Genomic DNA, 21774 nt, shown 5'->3' on the forward strand with positions numbered 1-21774 from the left:
GAACTTAAAGTGGAAGAAGCGACCTCAGAAGCTTCTGACTCCATAGGAGGAGATGGCGGGAGAGTTATGACATGCGAGGGAAGCGTATGAGCAACAGTCGCTGTACTGAGCAGTGCAGGCTTGCTGAGCAGCGGCATCAAGCAAGGGAACTGCTAACAACTCGAGGCAATGGATGCCAATGCAATGGGAGGTTCGATCCCCGTTACTGCATGCCCGTTACACGTGGCCCCTCAGCTGGTGTTTAGCAGGCACTTGTTCTGGGAGCGTTTGACCTAAAGAATCAAAAGGTCTGAACACGGCTGAGAGTTTGGTGGCAGGCCGGGTGTTGTTAACACACAGAGTGTGCCGCTCTGCCACGGCCACCTCGGGACTCGGCCATTAAGCCAGTGCTGAAGCGGTCTTCATATGGAGGAAGCCGGTTATATGCGGCTGCGTCTACCATATGCCCCAGGAGCTCTGAAAGTTTCAGTGGGACCCTTTCTCACTTCTATGAAGGACCGACCGGACACGTTCCTGCTGAGGAACGTGTAGACCAAGTCCACTTCCAAACCGGAAAAGAGACCCTCAGTCCGTGGACGAGTTAACTCTTCCCCAGTTGACCTGAAGACCCAACTGGCTATGTAGCACTCGAAGGAAGGGACTGATGTGCAAGAAGGCTCACTGGGGAGGCTCATTTTGCATAGGCCCCGGAGTCAGCTGTATGCCAGTGTCTCTGTGTTTCAGGGAGAAAACAACTGGCAAGGGGACGAGTACATGTTGAATACATTGAACATGAGCGAATGAAAGGGAACTTAAAGTATTAAAGAGCAAGAACTTCTACATCAAATTTGGTGGTGGTGACTGTCCAACTGACAAGCTGCTAGTTTGATCACTGATGATGCACTTCAATAATTTGTATTTAGTTAAGGCATGGTAAATTATGATGACATAAATAACTGTTATTCAGAATTAATTGACAGTTTAACTCTATGCAGTGTTTTTGATTTTATTTTGTCATAAAAGTTATATTTTTGGGCATTTTTGCCTTTATTGGATAGAACAGTCAAGGACAGACAGGAAGCGATAGAAGAGGAGAGAGGGATCGGGAAAAGACCACAAGCCGGGACTTGAACTCGGATCGCCCGAAGTGCTGTTGTGCTATATATCGGAGCGCTGCCCACAAGGTCAATCCTCATTTCTATACTGAATGGACTGTATTACAAGCACGGAACTTGTAAATAACTAGTAAAATTATGAAAACCTGCAATCCTGCACCGAAATTCATATTATGGAAATGTAATATATAACCACTGATCGTTGTATGAGGCAAAGCAAGTTTGAAACATCAACCATAACCGGATAAACTGGAATTAAGTACAGATTTTCTTGTAAACTAACTAGTAGTTACTAAGATCCTAGAGTGAACTTTATGTCTCATTTTAGGTAAGACCATCTGAATGGCTGCTGCACCCTTACCCTGGTCTATAGAGGTAACTGGTTCCACATTCAGATAACGTTTTTTAGATTTAAGAGATTATTTAACCGATTTTATCATCCCCAAGTGAAGACCATAAGCACCACTAATTGTAATCACACTGATGAGGAAATAATTAATGTAATATTAAGTAAACCAATAATCTTGAAGATTTAAGCAAAAAACAAAACAAAAACAACCTGATGATTAATATTTGGAAGAGACATCGAAAAGTGGGTCATTTTACCTTTGTAACTGGCAGCTCCTTGGATTTCGTCTCAAAGAGGTTTTCCAACTTGGACGTGTCCAGTTTGACCGGATCCAGTTTGGACCACAGAGACTCCCTGCATCTCTTGTGGTTGTTGTACTGCCAGTCTATAGGTCTCACCTCATTCCAAAACAGCCGAATGGTCTTCTTCTTTTTCTGGAAGAGCGGTGGTTCTCCTCGACTAAGCTGAGGAGATCCAAGATGTGGGGGAGGTATAGAAGCCAAAAAGGGTGGTGGAGGGGGCATCATCATGCCAGAGATAGGGGGAGGTGGAGGGCATCCAAATAAAGGTGGTGGTGGTGGAAGGCAGGGAGGAGGAGGAGGTGGCGTGAGGTCACTCGTCCCGATCACGTTACTGACATCCAAAATGTCCACATCATCCTCCTCTCCCAAGTCTGTGAAGTCCAGCTCTTTGATTCGAAGCTCACGTGGCATGGCCATCAGCTGGTCCCATATGTGGTCTGACTCCTTTTTGGGGGGTGTTGGTGAAGGAGCCGGCAGAGGCTTTTCCTGTGCTTGCTGCTTTTCCTTTCCAGAATGCTCCATCTCATGAGGCAATACCAGTCCTTTCACCAAATCTCCAAATTTCTCAGCCACAGCCCTCACGTTACCCTGGTTATCGAGATGCTCCACTTCCAGTTTCTTCATGTTATCCTCGCATGCCTGCCGACGCGCCTCCAGAGTTGAAATGCGACTAGCAAGGCTAGTCACAGAGGAGTCCTGATCTGAACACCCTTTCTCATTCTCATTCTCATTCTCCTTTTCTTTCTCATTTTCCTCTCCCTTTTTGTTTTGGGCATAAAGCATGTCCAGCATGAAGCGTTTGCTGTTAAGCACATTGTTGCACTGATCGTTGATGTCCGCTGTATTCATACAGTCTGTCCACTGGCCTAAGAGTCAAATTGAGAGCTAGTTTCACCAATATGTACGATTTTCAGAATGCATCTCTATAAAACATGTCTATTTTTATGTTGTAGTCTGGCACTGAGAAGGGGCAAACAGAAATGCTGGAATGAATTTTCCCAGCTGAAAAAAAAGTGCTCACTTTGAAAAATTTGCAGTCAGGGTCCACAGTTTATTTTATTTTATTTTATTTTTTATTGAATGTTATTCTTTTACTTTATCTGCCAATGGTGGGTAAACTGGGAAAATTGGGAAATATAAGCCATAAATATTTCTTGCTGACCATGAAACTGCTGTTTACAAAAATGTAAAATTAATTAATTTTAAATTTATTTGATTTTAGATGTTATTTTATCAGCAAATGACAAGTAAAGTAGGAAAATAACCTTGAACTGGGAACAACATCTACTGTAAATATGTTTTGCTGACAATGAAACTAGCAATATTATTTTTATTTTTTTTTAAATCATGAAATACTTTATTTTATTTTTATTTTATATCATTTGGTGCTTGGCAATCCAATGAGAATAAAACGCCAGTTGGCTGGTAACTTTACTATGAACTGCAACATAATTAATCTTTTAAATCAAATTCTAGTAACTGTCTGACTATCGCTGACGCAAGTAATAAATGCTTCAAATAAAAAATGCAAAGAGTCTACTAAAGAAAATATCTTCCAACTTTTATAAAAAATGTTACCATCAGAGGTTTATCAGGGATACCTATATTGTTATATAGTTTCTATATAGTTTATGGTAGTAAAATAAATAATGAATAATGTTCATTTTGGACCCTGTGGCGAATGTAAGACCCTCTGTGTTGCCCAGTTTTTGATTTGTGTGTGTGTTGTTCTCACCTGCGTCACTGTCGCTGACGTGTTTCTCCTCTCGTTCTTCTCTCTCCAGAGTGCTGCTGGCTGAGGAGATGCTTGAGGCAGAGCAGTTATCTTTCTCATTCAGCTCCTCATTCTGCCTCTCCTTCTCACTCAGGATGACGTTTGATACATCTCTGTCTAACATCTGCTCTCTCTCACACTCCTCTGTACCCAGTCCATTAGTTTCTTCCTCAAAGTGTCCCTCTGGTTCTTCTTTCTTTTCATATTCCATTCCACTCACCACCATTTCCTCACACACTTCTGCCTCAGCATCCTCTGCTTTCTCCTCTATCTCAGAGTTTGTTTGAGACATAGAGAGGGTGATGTCTGATGGATCCACGGGGCTCGGTTCCTCCTCTGGTTTGGAAGGCGACACCGGCGCAGACACTGAGGCAGAGAGAGGCTCACAGGAAGGCTGCACAACTGCTGGCTGCACAGGATGGCTTGTCTTGGACTCAGTTCCTGAGAAAAAAAAAGATTGGCTTAACACCCATTCCAGATAAGAGGCCCGACTTTGACGGAACTAATGATGAAACAAAATAAACTTCTGATGATGAATCTTCCATGCAATGAAAACACTGAACTGTCATGAATGAATGAATGAATGAGGCATTTATATAGCGCTGTCATATGTACTACTGTACACCCAAAGCGTAATGATACGTCATGATACCAAAGGCCTAACAAGTGATAATAACAATTTCCTGATTTAAAGAACTTCTTGGTATTCAAATGGAGTGGTATTAGTGGGAGGAACATTCTGATGGGAGAGCATATGATTGGACAAAAAAAAATATATATTTCATCAATATTTTTGGTGAGGAAGAATATTATATATAAGAATATATATATATATATATATATACTGTATACACTACAGGGCTGTTGAATACTTGAATCTGATTGGTTGACAAACGTTCTAAGGTGTGCAATTATTTTCAGGGAAACACATGGCTAAAGTAGTTCCAGGCAGGTCTTTACAGATCCATATCACAATTGACAGCAACCATTTGTTATTAATATAAAACAATTCCATAAACACAAAGTTAATAATGAGTATAATAAAATTTAGACACAATATTGGTAGTTACTTGGTCTATTTTTAAGTCTCTAGTGTTTTGAATCACTGTTAAAAAAAAAACTGGTTAAGTGTATGATTCAGCATTCTGCATTTCTGTCTTGTTTTAGAGTAAAAATACCAACATTCTTTAAAAGTAATTCACAGCAACACCCCCACCCCCTGCTTCTCAGTTAAATGAATATTGTTTTAAAGATGTTTAGATATTTTTACTGGAAATTAAGACAAAAAATTCGGACAAAAACTTTGCATGAGTACAATGCACTCATCCCTTTCAGTCTGTGTTACGGTAACCCACATTACATTACAGCATTTACTCCTCCACATTTGGAAAAGCAAATAAATACAGGAAATGTGATCCTGCAGGAGCATGGGGAATAACAAAACAAAATTCCTCACAACGTTCCCATCAAAGGTTTTGTTTGGATACACAGGCAAAATATGAAAGCTGAATGACAGAGCTGTTAACTCTAAATGCCATTAAGGAAATACTGTATATTATGAATATCATATCATAAAATGTATTACACTTTAATTATGGAAATATACTTGTGATTTGGTGATTACTGTTGAAATCTCCAAAAATATGCTGCAAAAAAATCTTATTCTTAAGTATTTTAGTCTTATTTTCCCAGTTCATCTACCCTGTCCTTTCTTGTTTTGAAGGAAGGAACCAGAGTCTCAAAATGGGAGGAGCTCAGACCTCTGAAACCACAGTCTGATCCACACTGCTATCCTTTTACACAGGGCTGGTCATGCTTTTACTCACTGACCAGTGTGTGACCAATGCTCTGGCCTTCAAAAACCACATGAATGTCATGCAACAAGAGTCTCACTGAAAGGACAACCTCAAGCCACCCCACTCAATTATCATGTCACGGCTGATGGATGTCTTACTTTCTTTCTGCTTTTGTAATATAATTAAATATCACCCTGTTATTCCAGTAAATATTCTGTCATACCGCCACACTGTTACAGATATTTTTTGTTGCTTCTCCTAGAGAAATCTACAGTTAAGGCAGGTCCTGCATGGTTTAAACTAACCTATTAGTTACAAACACATGTCTTTAAAGTCGACATGAAATCATGACCCTATTTACTTTGTTAGCGCATACTACTAGTCTTGTGGTGAACAATTAATCTGTGCAAGTTAATACACAGAAAAAAACAGTTTGTCGTGGTCATTTTTAATCAAAATCTGAAAAGTTACTTCCAGTCTGGAACGGCGTTCCTTCTCTGATGACGTCAGTTTGACGGCTTGGGTTGAAAACACTTAACCACTCCCTTCAAACCGTTAGTCTGCTATGAGCGATAGATGGAGAGGAGGAGCGTTAAAGTAAAACCCTGCCCTCTATTCAATATTCCGTTTCACTTGGAAATACGTCACAACACTGGAGAAAAGTCGTTTGCAACTTCCGGTTCACAGGGACTTTAACCACTAGGTTACACCACTCCAAATATTCATGGCAAATAACTACATTTACATTTCTATTTTATAATTTAATTAAACACATTTTAATTTGCAGTCATATTGCATGTATTTTGTTCAATTATAGTAAACATTTTGGTCACACTTTAGTTTAGGATCCAATTCTAATTATAACTAACTATTAACTACGACTTTTGCCTCAAACTCCTAATTCCAGTTTATTAATAGTTAGTAAGGTAGTTGTGAAATTTAGGTATTGGGTAGGATTATGGGATATAGAATACGGTCATGCAGAATAAGTCATTAATACTATATATGCTTTATAAGTACTAAACAGCCAATATCCTAGTAATATGCATGATAATAAGTGTGAGATTAAATAGTGAGATTTGGACCCTTAACTACAGTGTTTTGGTGGTCCATACAGTGAAAGGCAATATTGTTTTGGAAAACAGGTTTGGAACAACATGAGAGTTACTAAATCATGACAGAATTTTCTTTTTTTGGGTGAAATATTACTTTAAAAGTATGAAAAGGACTTACATTGTTCCCTTTTCATAGTTCAAACTGCATACTTACTGAATTCCTTTATTACTAAGACCTGCCATTGAGATGAATGGGAATGCTTATAGAAAAACTAAAACTAAGATTAAAATGTGATGATAAATTTCAACTGAATTTGTCTCAAGCTAATCGGAAACTCCAAAGTGAGACTGAGTGATTGACCAGGCTCCAGTCGTTCAGCCCATTCATACCAACTCCAGCCTCTCTGATTCAGATGTGGCTGCAAATAAAAGACTGACTGACCACTGACCCAATTTCAGAAATTTTGGTTCATATTTGAGGTCAATAAACCTCAAATAAATTAAATTTTTCCCAATCGCTGACTGCCCCAGTGGCTTTACATTGTTTTCATTACAAAACATTTGTGTGGTAACGGCTCGATTCCACACTTTGGAGGAAAAACTAGGACCAGAGTTTTTTCCAGAAATGGAACACTGTATTACTGTACATATGGAGGAATCTCACCTTGTGCTGGATGTTGGATGGAGCATCTATCCTCCTGAGCCTCTACAGTCAAAGGGGTAGCAGAACGAGACAATGAGCTGCTGGAGGATCGTGAACTTAGGCTGAGCGTGATTTCGGTTCGCCCCCGTGTTGTCGACCTCGGACGTTCCCTTTCATTTTCCTCTGCTGCAAGCCGTTCTATTTGCTTATATCTGTACACAGCATATAAAACACAATGAAAGTCACTAAAAACATTCTGCATCAGGGTCAAAGACACAATGCTATTTTTTTATTTATTTGAAAAGCAAAATTTAATGACTTGAATACACCTCTTCTATGATGACTATAGTTTTAATCTATGAATTTTATAGATTATATATATTTTATATATTTTATATATTTTATCCTGATATCTATTCTTTTTTACAAAAGTAGTTGAACAAAACAGCTTTACTGCTTAAATTATGGTGCAACCAACATTCAGTAACATGCAAAAAAAAAAAAAAAAAAAAAAAAAGAAGGGAAAAAAAAGACGACAAATCAGGAAATTATATCATGGATAAATTAATCCTTTTACAATGAAATATATTTCTAAAAACTTTTTTTTTAAATAGTGATTAAGATGCATGCACTTGTAATTGTATGTATGTTATTCATAGATTACATTTCTAATAACATGGCATGCATGTTTTAAACTAGAATTTTGATGGATTTTTCCTTTTCTTTATCATGAACCATCTTATTTGTCATTGACAGATCAATCTCCTGTTGCAGTAACAGGGAACCATCTTAACTCTTTATGTGAGGTGATTTGGCATTGTGGTTAAAGATATTGGTTTGTAGCAGAAATGTTGTTGGTTCAAACCCTGTTAGTGGCAACTGAACTATGTCTGTCATATTTGCTCAAGGGGAAATTGCTTTTAATAAAAGTCACAATGTTTGCTATTCTGAGGGGTGAAAGTCTGAAACAGCATGTGGACTGATAAATAATTGTCTTAAAGGTACAATATGTAAGATTTTTGTAAAAAAATTTCACCATTACCTGCAAATACTGTGGGTTTGTTCAAATGTACTTTTAGTACGATTGATTTAGACGTGTAAAACTGCGCAGAATTTACCCACCAAATCATTCGACAAATAGTCACATATCAGGTAACAGGCTAATATAGCATTATATTTCACGTTCCTTGCAGCTAATTCATTACGGTGACAAACGTATAGGTAATACAAAAACGAATTTATTAGCTGATATATAATTTATATGATTCGTGAATTTCATACATCTCTGGATGGTGAAAACGACATCTCCCATCGTTCCACTCGCCTTCATCAAGCTTCGCCTTTATTATTGTTTTGAAAATGCGACCTTTTGCGGCGAAAAGATTACAGATTGTACCTTTAAACAAATTTCATAGCCTCCAGCATGCAAGAGGATACAGATTCTCACTTTGTGCATAAATAAACTTTTCAAGATTTTCGAGATTTCCAAACTCACTAAATCCTCCCACTATGCTGCCTATAACTCTCCCTTAACAGGTGTCAACACAGATGCTGTCTGCTCCCCTCCTGTCTTATCAACCCAAAAAATATGCACCAGCACTAATATACAATATTACCAAAAACAAGAACCAGATGTTTCATAACTATATAACATTTCCTTTCTATCACCTGAATCCTTTAATTCCATCACATAGTTATACAATACTCTAAGGTTCACAAAAAAAGGTTTGAAAAGACCTTGACTTTCGATAAGATCTAAAATAAATGCAAAGACATTGAGTCATTCCACTTGCCAGGATGAATGTTTTTAACATTTACTGTAAATGGAAAATGCCCATGTCTAAAGTCAATTACACACCTTGTGCTGCCGTCTTTAAAGGTCTTAATCTACAGCAGCCGTTCAGGGGCCCTGATGCCATATTTCACCTGCAGCACGTGCCGACTCACTTCCCATCTGCTGCTCGTTCTAATAAATGTTTTCAAGGTGTATTACTATCTTTGCACTGATAATTGATATTAAATAGGGCTCAAGGCTTTATGATATATTTACATTGGACTGCAGTAATTTACCCAATATGATTGGAATGCTCATCTTTGATAAGACACTGATATAATTCATTACAAAGAAGGCAGAAGGATTTTTGGCATGAAGATTTTCTGAACTTTATTACAGTGTCAGAGATATAAGGAATGTTTTACACTAGCAACAAGACACTGCAACAATATCACAACAACACTAATGTATATTATTATCATGAATCTTCAAAATAATTTTTTGTATGGACTTTTTAGCCACAATGTAACAGATTTTATTTTTCCTTTTATTGCATAACTGGAGACTGTTATTTTATTTTATGATATGATGTTATGATATTTTATTGTTCTACATTATTATTAGGTACAAATGTATATTTTTATTCAGCAAGGAAGCATTGATCAAATGTTATTTTCTATTTCTATTCTAAAATCCTTTTTTTTTTTTTTTTTATGAACTGAAATGTTTATTGAGCACCAAATCAGCATATTAGAATTATTTCTAAAGGATCATGTGACTGAAGTCTGGAGTAATGATGCTGGAAATTCAGCTTTGCCATCACAGAAATAAATGACATTTTAAAATATATTAAAACAAAAAACATTATTATAATTTTTTTAACCATTACACATTTTTAAAATTATTATATTCTACTAATTATATTATATTAATTATATATTACATTATATTATATTATATTATTATTATGCTCTATATAAGTAAAAGCCAGTCTGGAATGTACCTTTCTTCTCGTGCTTGTTTGACCTCTTCTCTCTTGTCCGCATAATCCCGACTGCAATGAAGACGATAAACATGAGAAAACACGAACAAGAAGCGGAAAAGAATGCCTTTTATATATCTACCAAAGACATTTGGAGTTCCTGGGGTTAAATGATGTTTAATGTTAATTAAACAATAACAATTCAAGTTGGTGTTTTTGTTATTACACAACAGTAGAGGTTGACTACAGGACTTAAAGACTTTATATGATAGGATTGAAAAAGATACAGAAAGAACAAGCATTTGTCTTCCACCGTGATTATTCATTGTCTGTTCTAAATGCTGTTTTCTTTTGAATGACCATAATAAGAGGCAATAACTTGTCCAATCAGGAAAACTCCCAGATCTCCGATAAAAAATTGGATGGAGGCCTCAACTGTTTCTCCAAACTTTTGGACAAAATGTTTCTCATGGTCATCTCCAACATGAGAGATTCGGAAACGAATCAGACGTTGAAAACGCTGATATATTTGTCATATTAATGAAATAATGTATCCCTGGGTGCATACAATAATGGCATCTTAATGAAGTGCTAAGAAAGGCCACAAACTTGAAACGGCTTCTCTCCTCTCTTTCAATCCGCTGAAGTCTTTCCTCTCTCTCCAGGCGCCTGCGCTCACGTTCTGCATTCAGAGAGTCCTGGTGCTGCCTGTAGGAAGAGGTTAACAAACCACCCAGAGTCGACCTGGAGGACCAGAGAAATGAAAGAGGATCAATATTACAGAACAACAACACTTGAATTAATCAGTATTCAAAATTGCATTCTGGGGGGTAAAAATAGAGCTCCCGTGTTCGCTTCAACCCGTAGACTAAAAAACAACCTGAGGCAACAGTGTAAAAGTAGCCCGATCTATCTATCTAAGTGTATGACGTAAATTAATGACACAATTTCACACGCATTTGAATTAATCGTATGTGTTAAGGCACACCTTAAGAAAAAATGTGCTTTGCACTACTCCCATAGAATGATTGCAGAAAAATGATATATGTTTGTATTGCACATTGATGGAGCAACAGATTTTGTGTAAAAAAAAAAAAAAATCATAAAAGTGGTTCATTTTGTTTAAGAATCTTATAAATGTATGAGGTGGAGAGGAGATTTCTTTTAAAAACATGATTGTTTCATTATAAATATGGTGATTATCTCTAAGGTGCCCGACTTAATATATGATATTTACCATCTGAATCTAATATATATACATATAAAATCATAACCATTTCAGCCTTGAATGCACTTGTACACATGTACTTCAAAGAAGAACAGTGGCTCACCTGTCCGGTCCTGGACCCCCAGACGGTCCGAAACGGTTGTAGGGTGTGGAGGGGGCACTGGACACCCCAGATGACCTGCCAGGATATGTCCCTGCGTAGCCATTGCTAAAGGAAGGAGGAAGAAGAATTTAGTCTGTTCATAGTTTAGCCACAAATTATTCAGACACAAAAACAACTTTAATTATGTAAATTTTTAGATTTTTTAATTTTTTTAAATACAAAATATTGTTTAAAAAAAATTGGGGTCAGAAAGATTTTTTTTTCTTAAAGAAAGAAATGAATACTGTATTCAGCAAAGACGGATTAAATGAATCAAAGTGCAAAACTGACAGTAAAGACATTTATAACATTACAAGTCAATGTTATAAATGTACATTGTTTCCATAAAAAACTTAAGCAGCACAACTATTTTAAACATTAAGAAATGTTTATTGAGCACCAAATCAAGGGACACTGAAGACTAGTCTAATAATGCTTTTTAACAGATTTTTCTTTCCCTTTTTAATCAAATAAATGCAGCCTTAGTGAGCATAAGAGACTTCTAAAAAATATGACTGATTATACAGTGTATATTATAACAAAGTTGATTTGTGGGAATTTGTTGTCCTGAAGTCTTGATTTATCCAAGAGAACTAATGACCATATTTTCCATTCACTTCATTTATCATACATATCATCAGCTAGTACACACAGACAAAGGGGGTGAAGCTCTGATTCCAAATGATGTCATGTATTTCCTCCATCAGGACCACAACACTACAGACGTCCTGAGTGAAGAGGCCAATGTGAAGCCTCACAGACTCCCCAAAAAGCCAAGGACACACACACACACACACACACACACACACACACACACACACACACACACACACACACACACTTCTAAATCCAGACTTTACATGAGTAGGTGACAAAATAAAAACTTCTTCCCAAATAAAGCAGCTTGCCAGTTCAGATCGCTGGCTGGAGATGTACGCGATATGACCTTGTATTCGGAGATATGATTAAAGACGTGGGGGATCATTTCTCTGCACAATCCTATCTTCATTAAAAGAGGTCAGTGACATGCTGTCATTCGCTCCTTACACTTGCCTCTATGTTTGAGTCTGCTGTGATTCATTACACACATTATCGGAGTAAGAACTGAGAGCCGGGAATGAATCCTGGCTTAATACCAATGGGAAAAATAGACACTGTTCTAAATTTCAAACTGTTCCAGCACCTGACAGCATAAAAAGTCAAACACACTTTAAAGTGAATCGTTTTAGCCTTGCCAAATAAAATCCTGTTCTGTAGAATTTTAACCACAGCAAGTAAAAACGTATTACTAGAAAATGGCAGCATTTAGAGACCAGTAGGTGTCTGGGTTGATGTGATACATAATATCTTTGTGATGGAGAATTGAATTGAATTAAATTGAATTTAATTGACTTAAACTGAATTAAATTAAATTAAATTAAATTAAATTAAATTATTAAATGTATATATTTTATATTTTGGTGTAGTCTTCATTTCAGAATATTGGACTTCATTCTTGTAATTGTTTAAAACTTTTAAAATATATCAATATTAAAAACTATTTAGTAGGGCATACCTTTATCCTTTTAAAACTACTTCTTCTAGACATCAAAGTACTTTTCACACTGCGCTTAACCCCGGGTTATCGCCATTCTAAACAACGCTTTTTACCGCTTAAAGCAGGGGTTTCAAACTCAGCTCCTGGAGGGCTACAGTCCTAGAGTTTCCAACCCTGCTCCAACCCACCTAGATTGCATCTGAAATCTTAAAAATGATGCCTTCGGAAGCTGCATTGCAAGGTATGAAGGAATCAAGGCATGTCCGAATCTAATGTTAGCTTCACTTCCTGTTTCCTGAGATAACTTCATCTGATCGATTTTTGGAGGCAGCATAGATGGATCCCTTGCTGTCTTTGATATCCCACAATCCTGTGCGTTCCACTCCGTGACAGATGCGCTAAAAAAGAAAGATGGCGTCTGAAATTTGCGGTTGGAGGTCAGTTTGTGTGTAAATGTAAGTTTTTTGGCCCACATTCTCCGCTTTTTATGTCACTTATAGCGAGAAATTATTATTGTAGTAATTTACTGTAGATCATTACACCGTTACGCTGTCTCAGAAGTATGTTCAAAATCAGTTTAGTGAGGTACCTTCGTACACAAATGCTGCCTGCAAAGTCATTGCCTGATAGGGCAGCGAGGCAATAAGTCCTCTGCCTAAGTTTTTGGACGCAGCCATACTTGTAGTTTTCAAATAAGCCTGAAGGACTTTATTAGCTGGATCAAGTGTGTTTAACTGAGGTTGAAGCTAAACTGCAGGGCTGTGGTCCTCCAGGAACTGAGTTTGACACCCCTGGCTTAAAGGAACATTTCACACTTGTAATTTAGAGTTAGCACCACTTTTGTGGTGTTAATCCCGCATTGCGGTGCCATTAGAATGTTACAGCTAGTTGTTTAGCAACCGACAGCCAATCACGTGCCTCGTTTTCATGTTTTGGACAGGCATGGAAACACAGCACGTTGTATAAACATTATGTTTCAGCATCTTAGGGAGAAAAAAAAATGTCAATTGGACAATTGGAGTAAAGAAGAGAGACCATTTAATTCCTTCCTTTTTAGTCCGAAAAGTCCTTTCAGGATAAACTTGACCGTACAGTCAGCAAAATATGATATGAGGATATGCAATGCTAGAGCTTTTATGTAAACATACTGTGTGTGGCATTAGCCCAATCAGTGTACAGCGTGAAACGTCACTGTATGAATACCCAGAAATAATTGCTAACCCCGGGTAAAGTTCTATATGAGCAGTGTGAAACATGAAGCAAGATAACTTAGGAATCTCTTTATCCGTTGTGAATGACCCAGGGTTAACTATTTCAAGTGTGAAAAGCCCTCAAGAGATGATCAAGAAAAGATCGGATAAAGAGCTTACGGAAACGCATAAGCCAGACTTGAACCAACATGAGAGCCACAAACTTTTCCTTTTAAATTGTGCACCAGAGCTCACAAACTTGATTTTGTTTCCAACTTGTTCCCTTACCTGCCACAAGAACTGCATGATGTGTTTGCGTACTTAACATCTGACAGACTGCACAGAAAAGACAGAACATGAAAAGTGAGTAATCCACACATAAATTACGGAAAGATTAGTCTGACTCAAAGCTGTGACAGAAACAGAGGACAGAGGAACAAGTGCAGTCGAGAGACAAGTACAGAGGCGATACAGACAGAACGTGAATCAAAGCAGCCTCTGTTTATTAGTGCAAATATCTGGTTAAAGGCCTTGCATTACATATAAGCAATTTTTGCCCGGTTTCACAGACAAGGCTTAAGCCTAGTCTCAGACTAAAATGCATGTTTGAGCTGTTTTAACTGAAAGCAACTTGCACTGACATGTCTTAAAATATGTCAGTGCAATTGTTTTGTCTCAAGTTGCACATCAGTAATGTTTTTTCTAAGGTACGTCTATAAAAACTACTTAAATATCCTAATTTAACTAAGGCCTAATCCTGGCTTAATCTAAGCCCTGTCTGTGAAACCGGGGCTTTTATGCTTTTAAAAGCCAACCAAAAATAATAATACTAATCAGTCAGAGTGAATATAAGCGATTTTGTTTTGCATGTAAATTAACTACTTTTAGCAAACTGGACTACTTTTGGCAAACTGGACCATGCTCACCAGTCAAATATTGACCCCTTGCTTGCTAGTCGCTTTAGTCATCAATAGTTTCCCAGTTTTCCCAGAAGAGAAGATTTTGATGTCATGTTGACTTTATAAGTGTACTGTGCCCTTAGCATAAGACTGTTGTGTAATTAGGTTATTACAGCTTTAATCATTTTAAAGCTGCATATTGAAGAGTTTGCATAAGTCTCAACAGACTAAAAAAAAGAGCTGTCTTTGATCCACTTTATAATCCAGATGGGTTCCTCAAGCTGCCACAGTCTTAATGTCAGGCAAACATGCACATGACATTGCAAAGCATTTTCAGCTTCATTCTCATGAAATGTGGACCCTACAGGCACTGTCCAGGTTGAAATACAATTGCCCTTTTATATGTGACTTAATTTACAGGCTTCTCTTGGCTTTGTAGTGGTACAATGCCTCAATGAAAGGCAGATGAGTTGTAAATGTCAGTAAAAGTTAGCATCCTTTTGGGAGTGTCTTGCACTACAGTGGCTGGATCAAAAAAAATTTATAAAAAAAATAAGAATAAAAAATAAGTCTTTTTACATTCCATCAAATATTAAGGAACCAACATAAAACCCACTGAGTATAAAGATTTCTCAGGCTATGATCGTATATATTCAGTATATATTTCTCCTTTTATTGGTCTTAGGATTTGATATATAAGACAGGTTAAGCCATATTGCACATTGAATATTAAATATTGCACAGATGCAGCGAGTGTAGCACTTTTTGTGAGGATGCAATTTCTGGTGGATACAGGACATTTTACTGTGTTTTCTTACAGGATACAAAGGGATAGAGTGATGATCCACTAGGTGAGGGTCTGACTCTTTTCAGAAGGTAGGTTTGATGGAACAGACAAAACAATAAACCCTTGCCATTCACAGGAGATCCAGAGATCAAGCAAACCCCATGTCACACTTCCATCCTATTAGAGCATGAAAATCCACAAATACTGTGGTCATAGTGTTTGTGAGTCCTGAATCAGTGAAAACAGACATGGGTTTCCAAATGTTACCTCTCAGGGATCTCATAGCTTGACTTATGTGGGAGTGAAAGTCATTCTCTGAATCAGACATGCAGCTTTGAATGGCTATATTCCAAACTTTATTGCCAGTATAGGCTGCTCCCTTTTAAGACAGATTTTGATGTTAACGTAGCTAATACAGTATATCAATCAGATGCTACTATTTCAGAACTAAATAAAATATTTGTAATTGACTTTGACACAATGCCTTCTGAGCGGGGATGTATGTATGTATGTACAGTATGTATGTATGTATGTGTGTATGGATAGGTAGATAGAGATAGACTTCCTGTGAGGTGTGTCAAATTCAATTAAATTTCAAATTTGAAAGAGAGCCAATTATTAAGTACTGAATTCTGCACATCCCTGGTTTTGGGATAGCTTTAACCCCAAATGATATTTGAGAAGCTGCCTTAAAATTTGGCTATATTCTCCTGTCTACTGGAGCAGCTTTTGTGTCAGGAATGTTCATGTCTCTATGTAGGCAGCTCACTAGGGTTTGGAACAGAGCCCATACATGCATAGCAACTTGTTCTGTGAGTGGCGAGAATCTACTGCGTCTATCTGCACTACCTGCAGTGCTTGTCTGGGTCTCGACCCTGCAGAGTGCCCCTGGAAACCTTGTCCGAATCCACCGGGCAAGCAGGAAGAAGGGTGGAAGAGAGCAGAGGGAGGACAGGGGACAGGGGGTCTTCGCTTGGGGAGGTGGAGGCTGAGGAGGTAACAGAGGAACCCTGGGACGGCAGGGCCCCCAAGGACCTGACCGAAGCCCAAGAAGACAGTCTGGGTGATATCGGAGGGCCAAAATCTGGGCTAAAAGGAGGGGAAGACACTGGGGCCTTGCGGATAACCTTACTGCCAGACCTTTCCCGGAGGTTTTCCTCATTGTTTGTATCAACGGCATTTGGAATGAAGTTGACCATGCACTTTAAAGGCAAACACAAGCTAGAAGCTTCCTCTACTGTTGATGCCATCCAGCTACGAACAACAGAATAACAGCAGAATTTTGAGTAAATGATGGGGAAAACCATGATATGTTGGGAGACATTTATGTTAGTCAAGTCAGGGAAGAGATAGCATCAGAAAACGGATAAGGATCTACAGTCTGGTTTCTAGCTCTAAGAATCAACACCCTGGAATCCTATTCTGCTGAAATACCTTTCGGATGCCTGTCTAGAGAGCTCTGCTTTCTGTAGCTCCTCATCCTTCTCCTCCTCTTCCTCCTCTCTGTGGCGAAAAGGAGGTATTGAGGGTTGTTAGGAGGGATGGGCACAGGAAAGAAAAGGTAAAGCGAAAATGAAAGGAGAGGACAAGAACAAGGACCTTCACCACATGCTCTGACGGTCAGAAGAAATGACACAGGAAATCATAACACAAAACATATAGACAAAGTCATATTACGTTACTTGGTACAAAATTTTCGGTATTACAAAATGACAGTCACATCAACACAACAAGAAGGATACAAACCATTGTGAATAATGCTGCCTTCACATTTTATCAGAATTATTGTAAATATGAGTTGTTTTACCAAAAAATTCGGAATATTCTACAAGCTGATTATCTAGATTGAATGGTGAATGTATACAATAGAGTGGGAAATGTTTATGGTCTCTACACTTTCTTCAAAATCCGTAAATATCTTCTTTACATTTTGGCTTTAATAAGCCAATTTCCCCAAGAAATATGCAAGAATCAACCAGCCGTCCTACATGATTCCTATTCTTTCCGACAACAAAGCAATTGAACACAACATACGTCTACAGCGTGACCAGTGTAGTCCAACTTCTGAATGAATGACGCTTACAAGCTGATTCTTTTTACTGAATCAAAAGCATACAACTAGTCCAGTCCAATTCCCAAACAAATGACTCTAATGAGTCAGCTCTTTTTAATGAATCAAACACGGATAACTTATGCCGCAATCAAACTAGACGCAAAATTTCACTGCAACATAATATGACGTTTTTGTTTAAATATAATTCAACATTTAATATGTCCAAAATGGAATAATATTCACTCTACTTTACTGCAATACTGCAATCCTGCAGATTTATTAAAGTTTGTGTTCTTTTAATTCAAATAAGAAGTTATATGATGTGACATCAATCTTTTATTGGCCACATGTCTTTATATGATAAAAATTCACAGGTCAGAGTTCACCAAACTTGAACTGTGGAACGTAAGCGACATTCGTATGAGCTTGCATTTCCTTCCACTTGTGTATGCATGGAAGTCAATGGAACGAAAAGTGAAGTATCGTTGTTCATTTGATATGAACTGTAGTTAAAGATGCACATTATGTATTTTGTCAGCAAAATTGTATAAATATTAATTAATGAAATATGTTATCATGCTTTTTGTTTAGTATAGTTGTTTAATACATAGTTAAGGCCAACTATTGGATTGAATTTTTTGTCAGCACTAAAAAGACTATGAAAGTCATCAAAAAGTGTGTAAGCCAAACTTTTGTAAGAATTACATTGATTCTTTCAAAAATATGAATAACTCAAGTACTACAATTTTTTTGTCAGATAATACCAATAACTGATTTTGGGTCATGACCCACCAGTTGAGACCCACTGAGATACACAACAGTTAATACAGCAAAGAATTAAGACCTTTAGGAGGAAGAGGATAAGTCCTGTTCCTCACTGCTCAAAGGTCTCTCTCTTTCCGTCTCCTAGTAGACTGGTATTTATTACTAATATGGAAAACACCGCACATCAAAGGTCCTTCTAATTTCCTGTGGTGGGTTAGCTAACAGACATCAGGATCAGATGACTGACTGAGATGAATTCAACTATCTGTCAACCCAACCGCTCTAAGAAAAATAACCCATGAAGCCCATCACTAACAGCATATCCTGTCATCAATAATTAAAAAGCACAAGCAGTCTGTGCAGCTCAACAAAAGGAAAGTAATGTGAAATATAAAGAGATTGTGACAGGAGTATTGCTGACCCTCAGACATATTCTTGGGTTTCAGACAGACAAGTTCACAGAAACAATTTTGTTAGAATTTAAAACTGCAGTCCGTAACTTTTTTGGGTTACAAATTATCCAAAATAAATTTGAGCAAATACATAACCAGCCAGTGTTCAAAACTATCTGCTTGCCTTAGCTCGATTCAAAACGGTAAGCTTGTAATAATGTTTTTAATTCCAGTGGTACTGGTCGATTTCCGCGGGAAATTCGAGAATGTCTTTGCGTCATTTCGTCACATCTGTATACATAAAGAAGGTGTCTCGGCTAGTAGGCTATATTGCGTGTGAGGATGTTGGTGGTGGAGATTTACAGCCTTTTCTCACAGCACTTGATATAATTAAACTTAGCAATTTGATGACGGATCCAGAAAGGTTCAAACGACAAATCACCAGTGACAACTGGAGATTCACCCGTTGTAAAATGCAAAAGACTTCGGACTTCGGAGTGGCTACAGAAAAAAAGAGACTGCAACCGGGCCCATGCGAAAACAAGGATAAATATCAGAAAGGCATTAAAGGAACCGTATGTAAGATTGTGGCCAAAACTGGTACTGCAATCACTTTCAAATTACTGTAGAGCAGTGTGTCCCCTCCCCCTCCCCCCTGACTCGAGGTTGCCAGCTAGGCTGCAGGATCCAGCAGGAACGTAGGCTGCTACAAGGAGCTTCCAATGGCAAGTGACGAGTCCTACACAGTACGTTTTTTTTTCTGTTAATTATGTTTATGCTTCATGAGAGATGTTTTGCGTATTTCGGATTCATAACGAGGTCTTTTAGGTTTCGTAACGTTAGACATTTTTTATCCGACACGTTTGTAGCTGTGGTAACTAGAGCAGGGCTGGCAACCCGGATGCCGAAACACTACTGACTTTGTGATTGGTAGATAGGTGGAGGGTTCCTTTAAATGTAGTCATGGAATGCTGATGTTGTTAACATTTAAAATTTGAGAACAAAGTATAATTTGCATGGTTTGACATGATATGATAAGCGATTCTTAGATTTAATCAGCGCGATTTACTGCAATGCTTTTTTTCCCTTAGTTGGTCAGAACAAAAGTGGATTTTACTTACTTGTTCAGATGACATTTTCCGGTGAAAATTCTTATGTTGGTCATACTTCCAAAAAATAAAATCTGTGATTACGAATGACAGTATCCACACCGGCGCGGTGACTGACAGCCGCACATTCTCCTCAAAACATTGGATTCATCCGCGCTGTGCCGTGCCGAGGCACAACCCACGTAAAGTTGATAATTCCGCGAATAACTGCAATTGCAGATTTCGGACAGAGATGGCGACAAAGAGGAAATACTACGGACTGCAGCTTTAATGTAATATTGATTTTGACTGATGCTGGTTGCTGACAACTGTGTGATGACAGATATTATAAATCTATGATATTTTCTTTAACACAAATTCAATAGAGCAATCAGACATCAAAACATTTGAACATACAAGAGATAATTTTCTTTTTTTTATTTACTATATTTTAATCAGTATTTTGGTCTTGTTTTCCATTAAAAACATGTAAACATCCTTAAAACAAGATACATTTACTTAATTTACTTACATTTAGATTTTAATATCTCTCTTATTTTCTTAGCCCATGGGTAAATAACAATACAGTACAGTTCAAAAGTTTGTGGTCAGTAATATGTTTTAAATGTTTTTGAAAGAAGGCTCTTGTGCTCAAGGCTGCATTTATAAAAAAAACTATGTATTAAAAAATACAGTAAAAAAGCAATATTGAGAAATATTATAAGAATTTAAAATAACTGTTTTCTATTTTAATACGTTTTAAAATGTAATTTATTCCTGTGATGGCAAAGCTGAATTTTCAGCATCATTACTCCAGTCTTCAGTCTTCAGTCAAATGATCCTTCAAAAATCATTCTAACATGCTGATTTGGTGCTCAAGAAACATTTCATATTATTATGCACATTATGTTCATATTATTAATATTGAAAACAGTTACTTAATATTTTTGCGGAAACCAAAAAAACTCTGATGAATAGAAAGATCAAAAGAACAGCATTTACATGAAATATAAAAATGTCTTTACTGTGACTTTTAATCAATTTAATGCATCCTTGCAGAATAAAAGTATTAATTTCTTTCCACAAATAAATAAATAAATTACTAACCCCAAACTTTTGAACTTCAGTATATGAATTAATTATATTATATTTATAATTATATATTATTTCATTTTATGGAATTAATTTTTTACTATGGACAATATCTAATTTGATGCTTAAAATGTAAAATTTTCTTGTTGCAATGTTTGTATTTCTACTTTGTTTCTCATCGCAGGCTCTAATTAATCGAATGGGACGGCCAATTCCACGCACTGCCGAGTAGATTTTCTGGGGCTCTAGTAAGATTTGCTCAGAGACACAGAATACCTCCAGACTTTTCAACATTCCACTAACACAGAGCGGCTGAGCTGGCCGTACTCTCACTCTTCCACAGCCTCACGTGAACTTACTGTGTCCCTCCAAACGACTGACTCGCTGGATGAGAGAAAAAACATCTGAAGCTTTTTCAATGGCTGATATACAGCTGCGGATATATGTGCGTTCCCCTTTGTCCCTTGAAACATTCATAGGATATGAGTAAGTTGTATGATTATAGTTTACAACTAAATATACAAGGACAAGATTGAGAACCACATGCTGTGCTACAGCCCTGAGAAGTATGCATAGCTTGTACCTCCATATTTCAGTAACTTCCTATTTCCCCTCAGCCTTACAGGTTCCCAACGCCTCCCTCGTGTGTATGTGATTAATATGAATGTCTGTGCACTAGCAAGCGCCCTCCATCTCTCCCTCAGAGCATTATTAAATTCTCCATCTTCTTTAGGGGCTTAAAAACTCTTATGTCAAAAGTAACATGATAGAACACCCAATATAAAACTGCTTCCTGTTCTTTAAAAATCAGTACTTCCTAAACTACATATGG

General features: G+C 37.4%; 1 protein-coding gene across 6 annotated transcripts in view; it reads right to left on the reverse strand.

Annotated features, from left to right (window-relative positions):
• The window catches only part of fhod3b (formin homology 2 domain containing 3b), a 177347-nt gene that overhangs the window by 18112 nt on the left and 137461 nt on the right, over positions 1 to 21774 (reverse strand). For 3 of the 6 annotated variants that reach the window (XM_082149959.1, XM_082149960.1, XM_082149962.1), the window contains 9 exons: positions 16987 to 17055; positions 16402 to 16806; positions 14155 to 14202; positions 11101 to 11205; positions 10379 to 10513; positions 9791 to 9841; positions 7035 to 7225; positions 3481 to 3960; positions 1701 to 2611 (listed from right to left, as the gene is read on the reverse strand). In XM_082149959.1, the coding sequence (XP_082006085.1) occupies positions 1701 to 2611; positions 3481 to 3960; positions 7035 to 7225; positions 9791 to 9841; positions 10379 to 10513; positions 11101 to 11205; positions 14155 to 14202; positions 16402 to 16806; positions 16987 to 17055 (2395 nt within the window). The remainder of the gene's footprint in view (positions 1 to 1700; positions 2612 to 3480; positions 3961 to 7034; positions 7226 to 9790; positions 9842 to 10378; positions 10514 to 11100; positions 11206 to 14154; positions 14203 to 16401; positions 16807 to 16986; positions 17056 to 21774) is intronic. The other 3 variants (XM_082149961.1, XM_082149963.1, XM_082149964.1) reach the window with 3 other exon arrangements.

This window comes from Leuciscus leuciscus, assembly GCF_965113295.1.
Source record: "Leuciscus leuciscus genome assembly, chromosome: 20".
Classification (NCBI taxonomy): domain Eukaryota; kingdom Metazoa; phylum Chordata; class Actinopteri; order Cypriniformes; family Leuciscidae; genus Leuciscus; species Leuciscus leuciscus.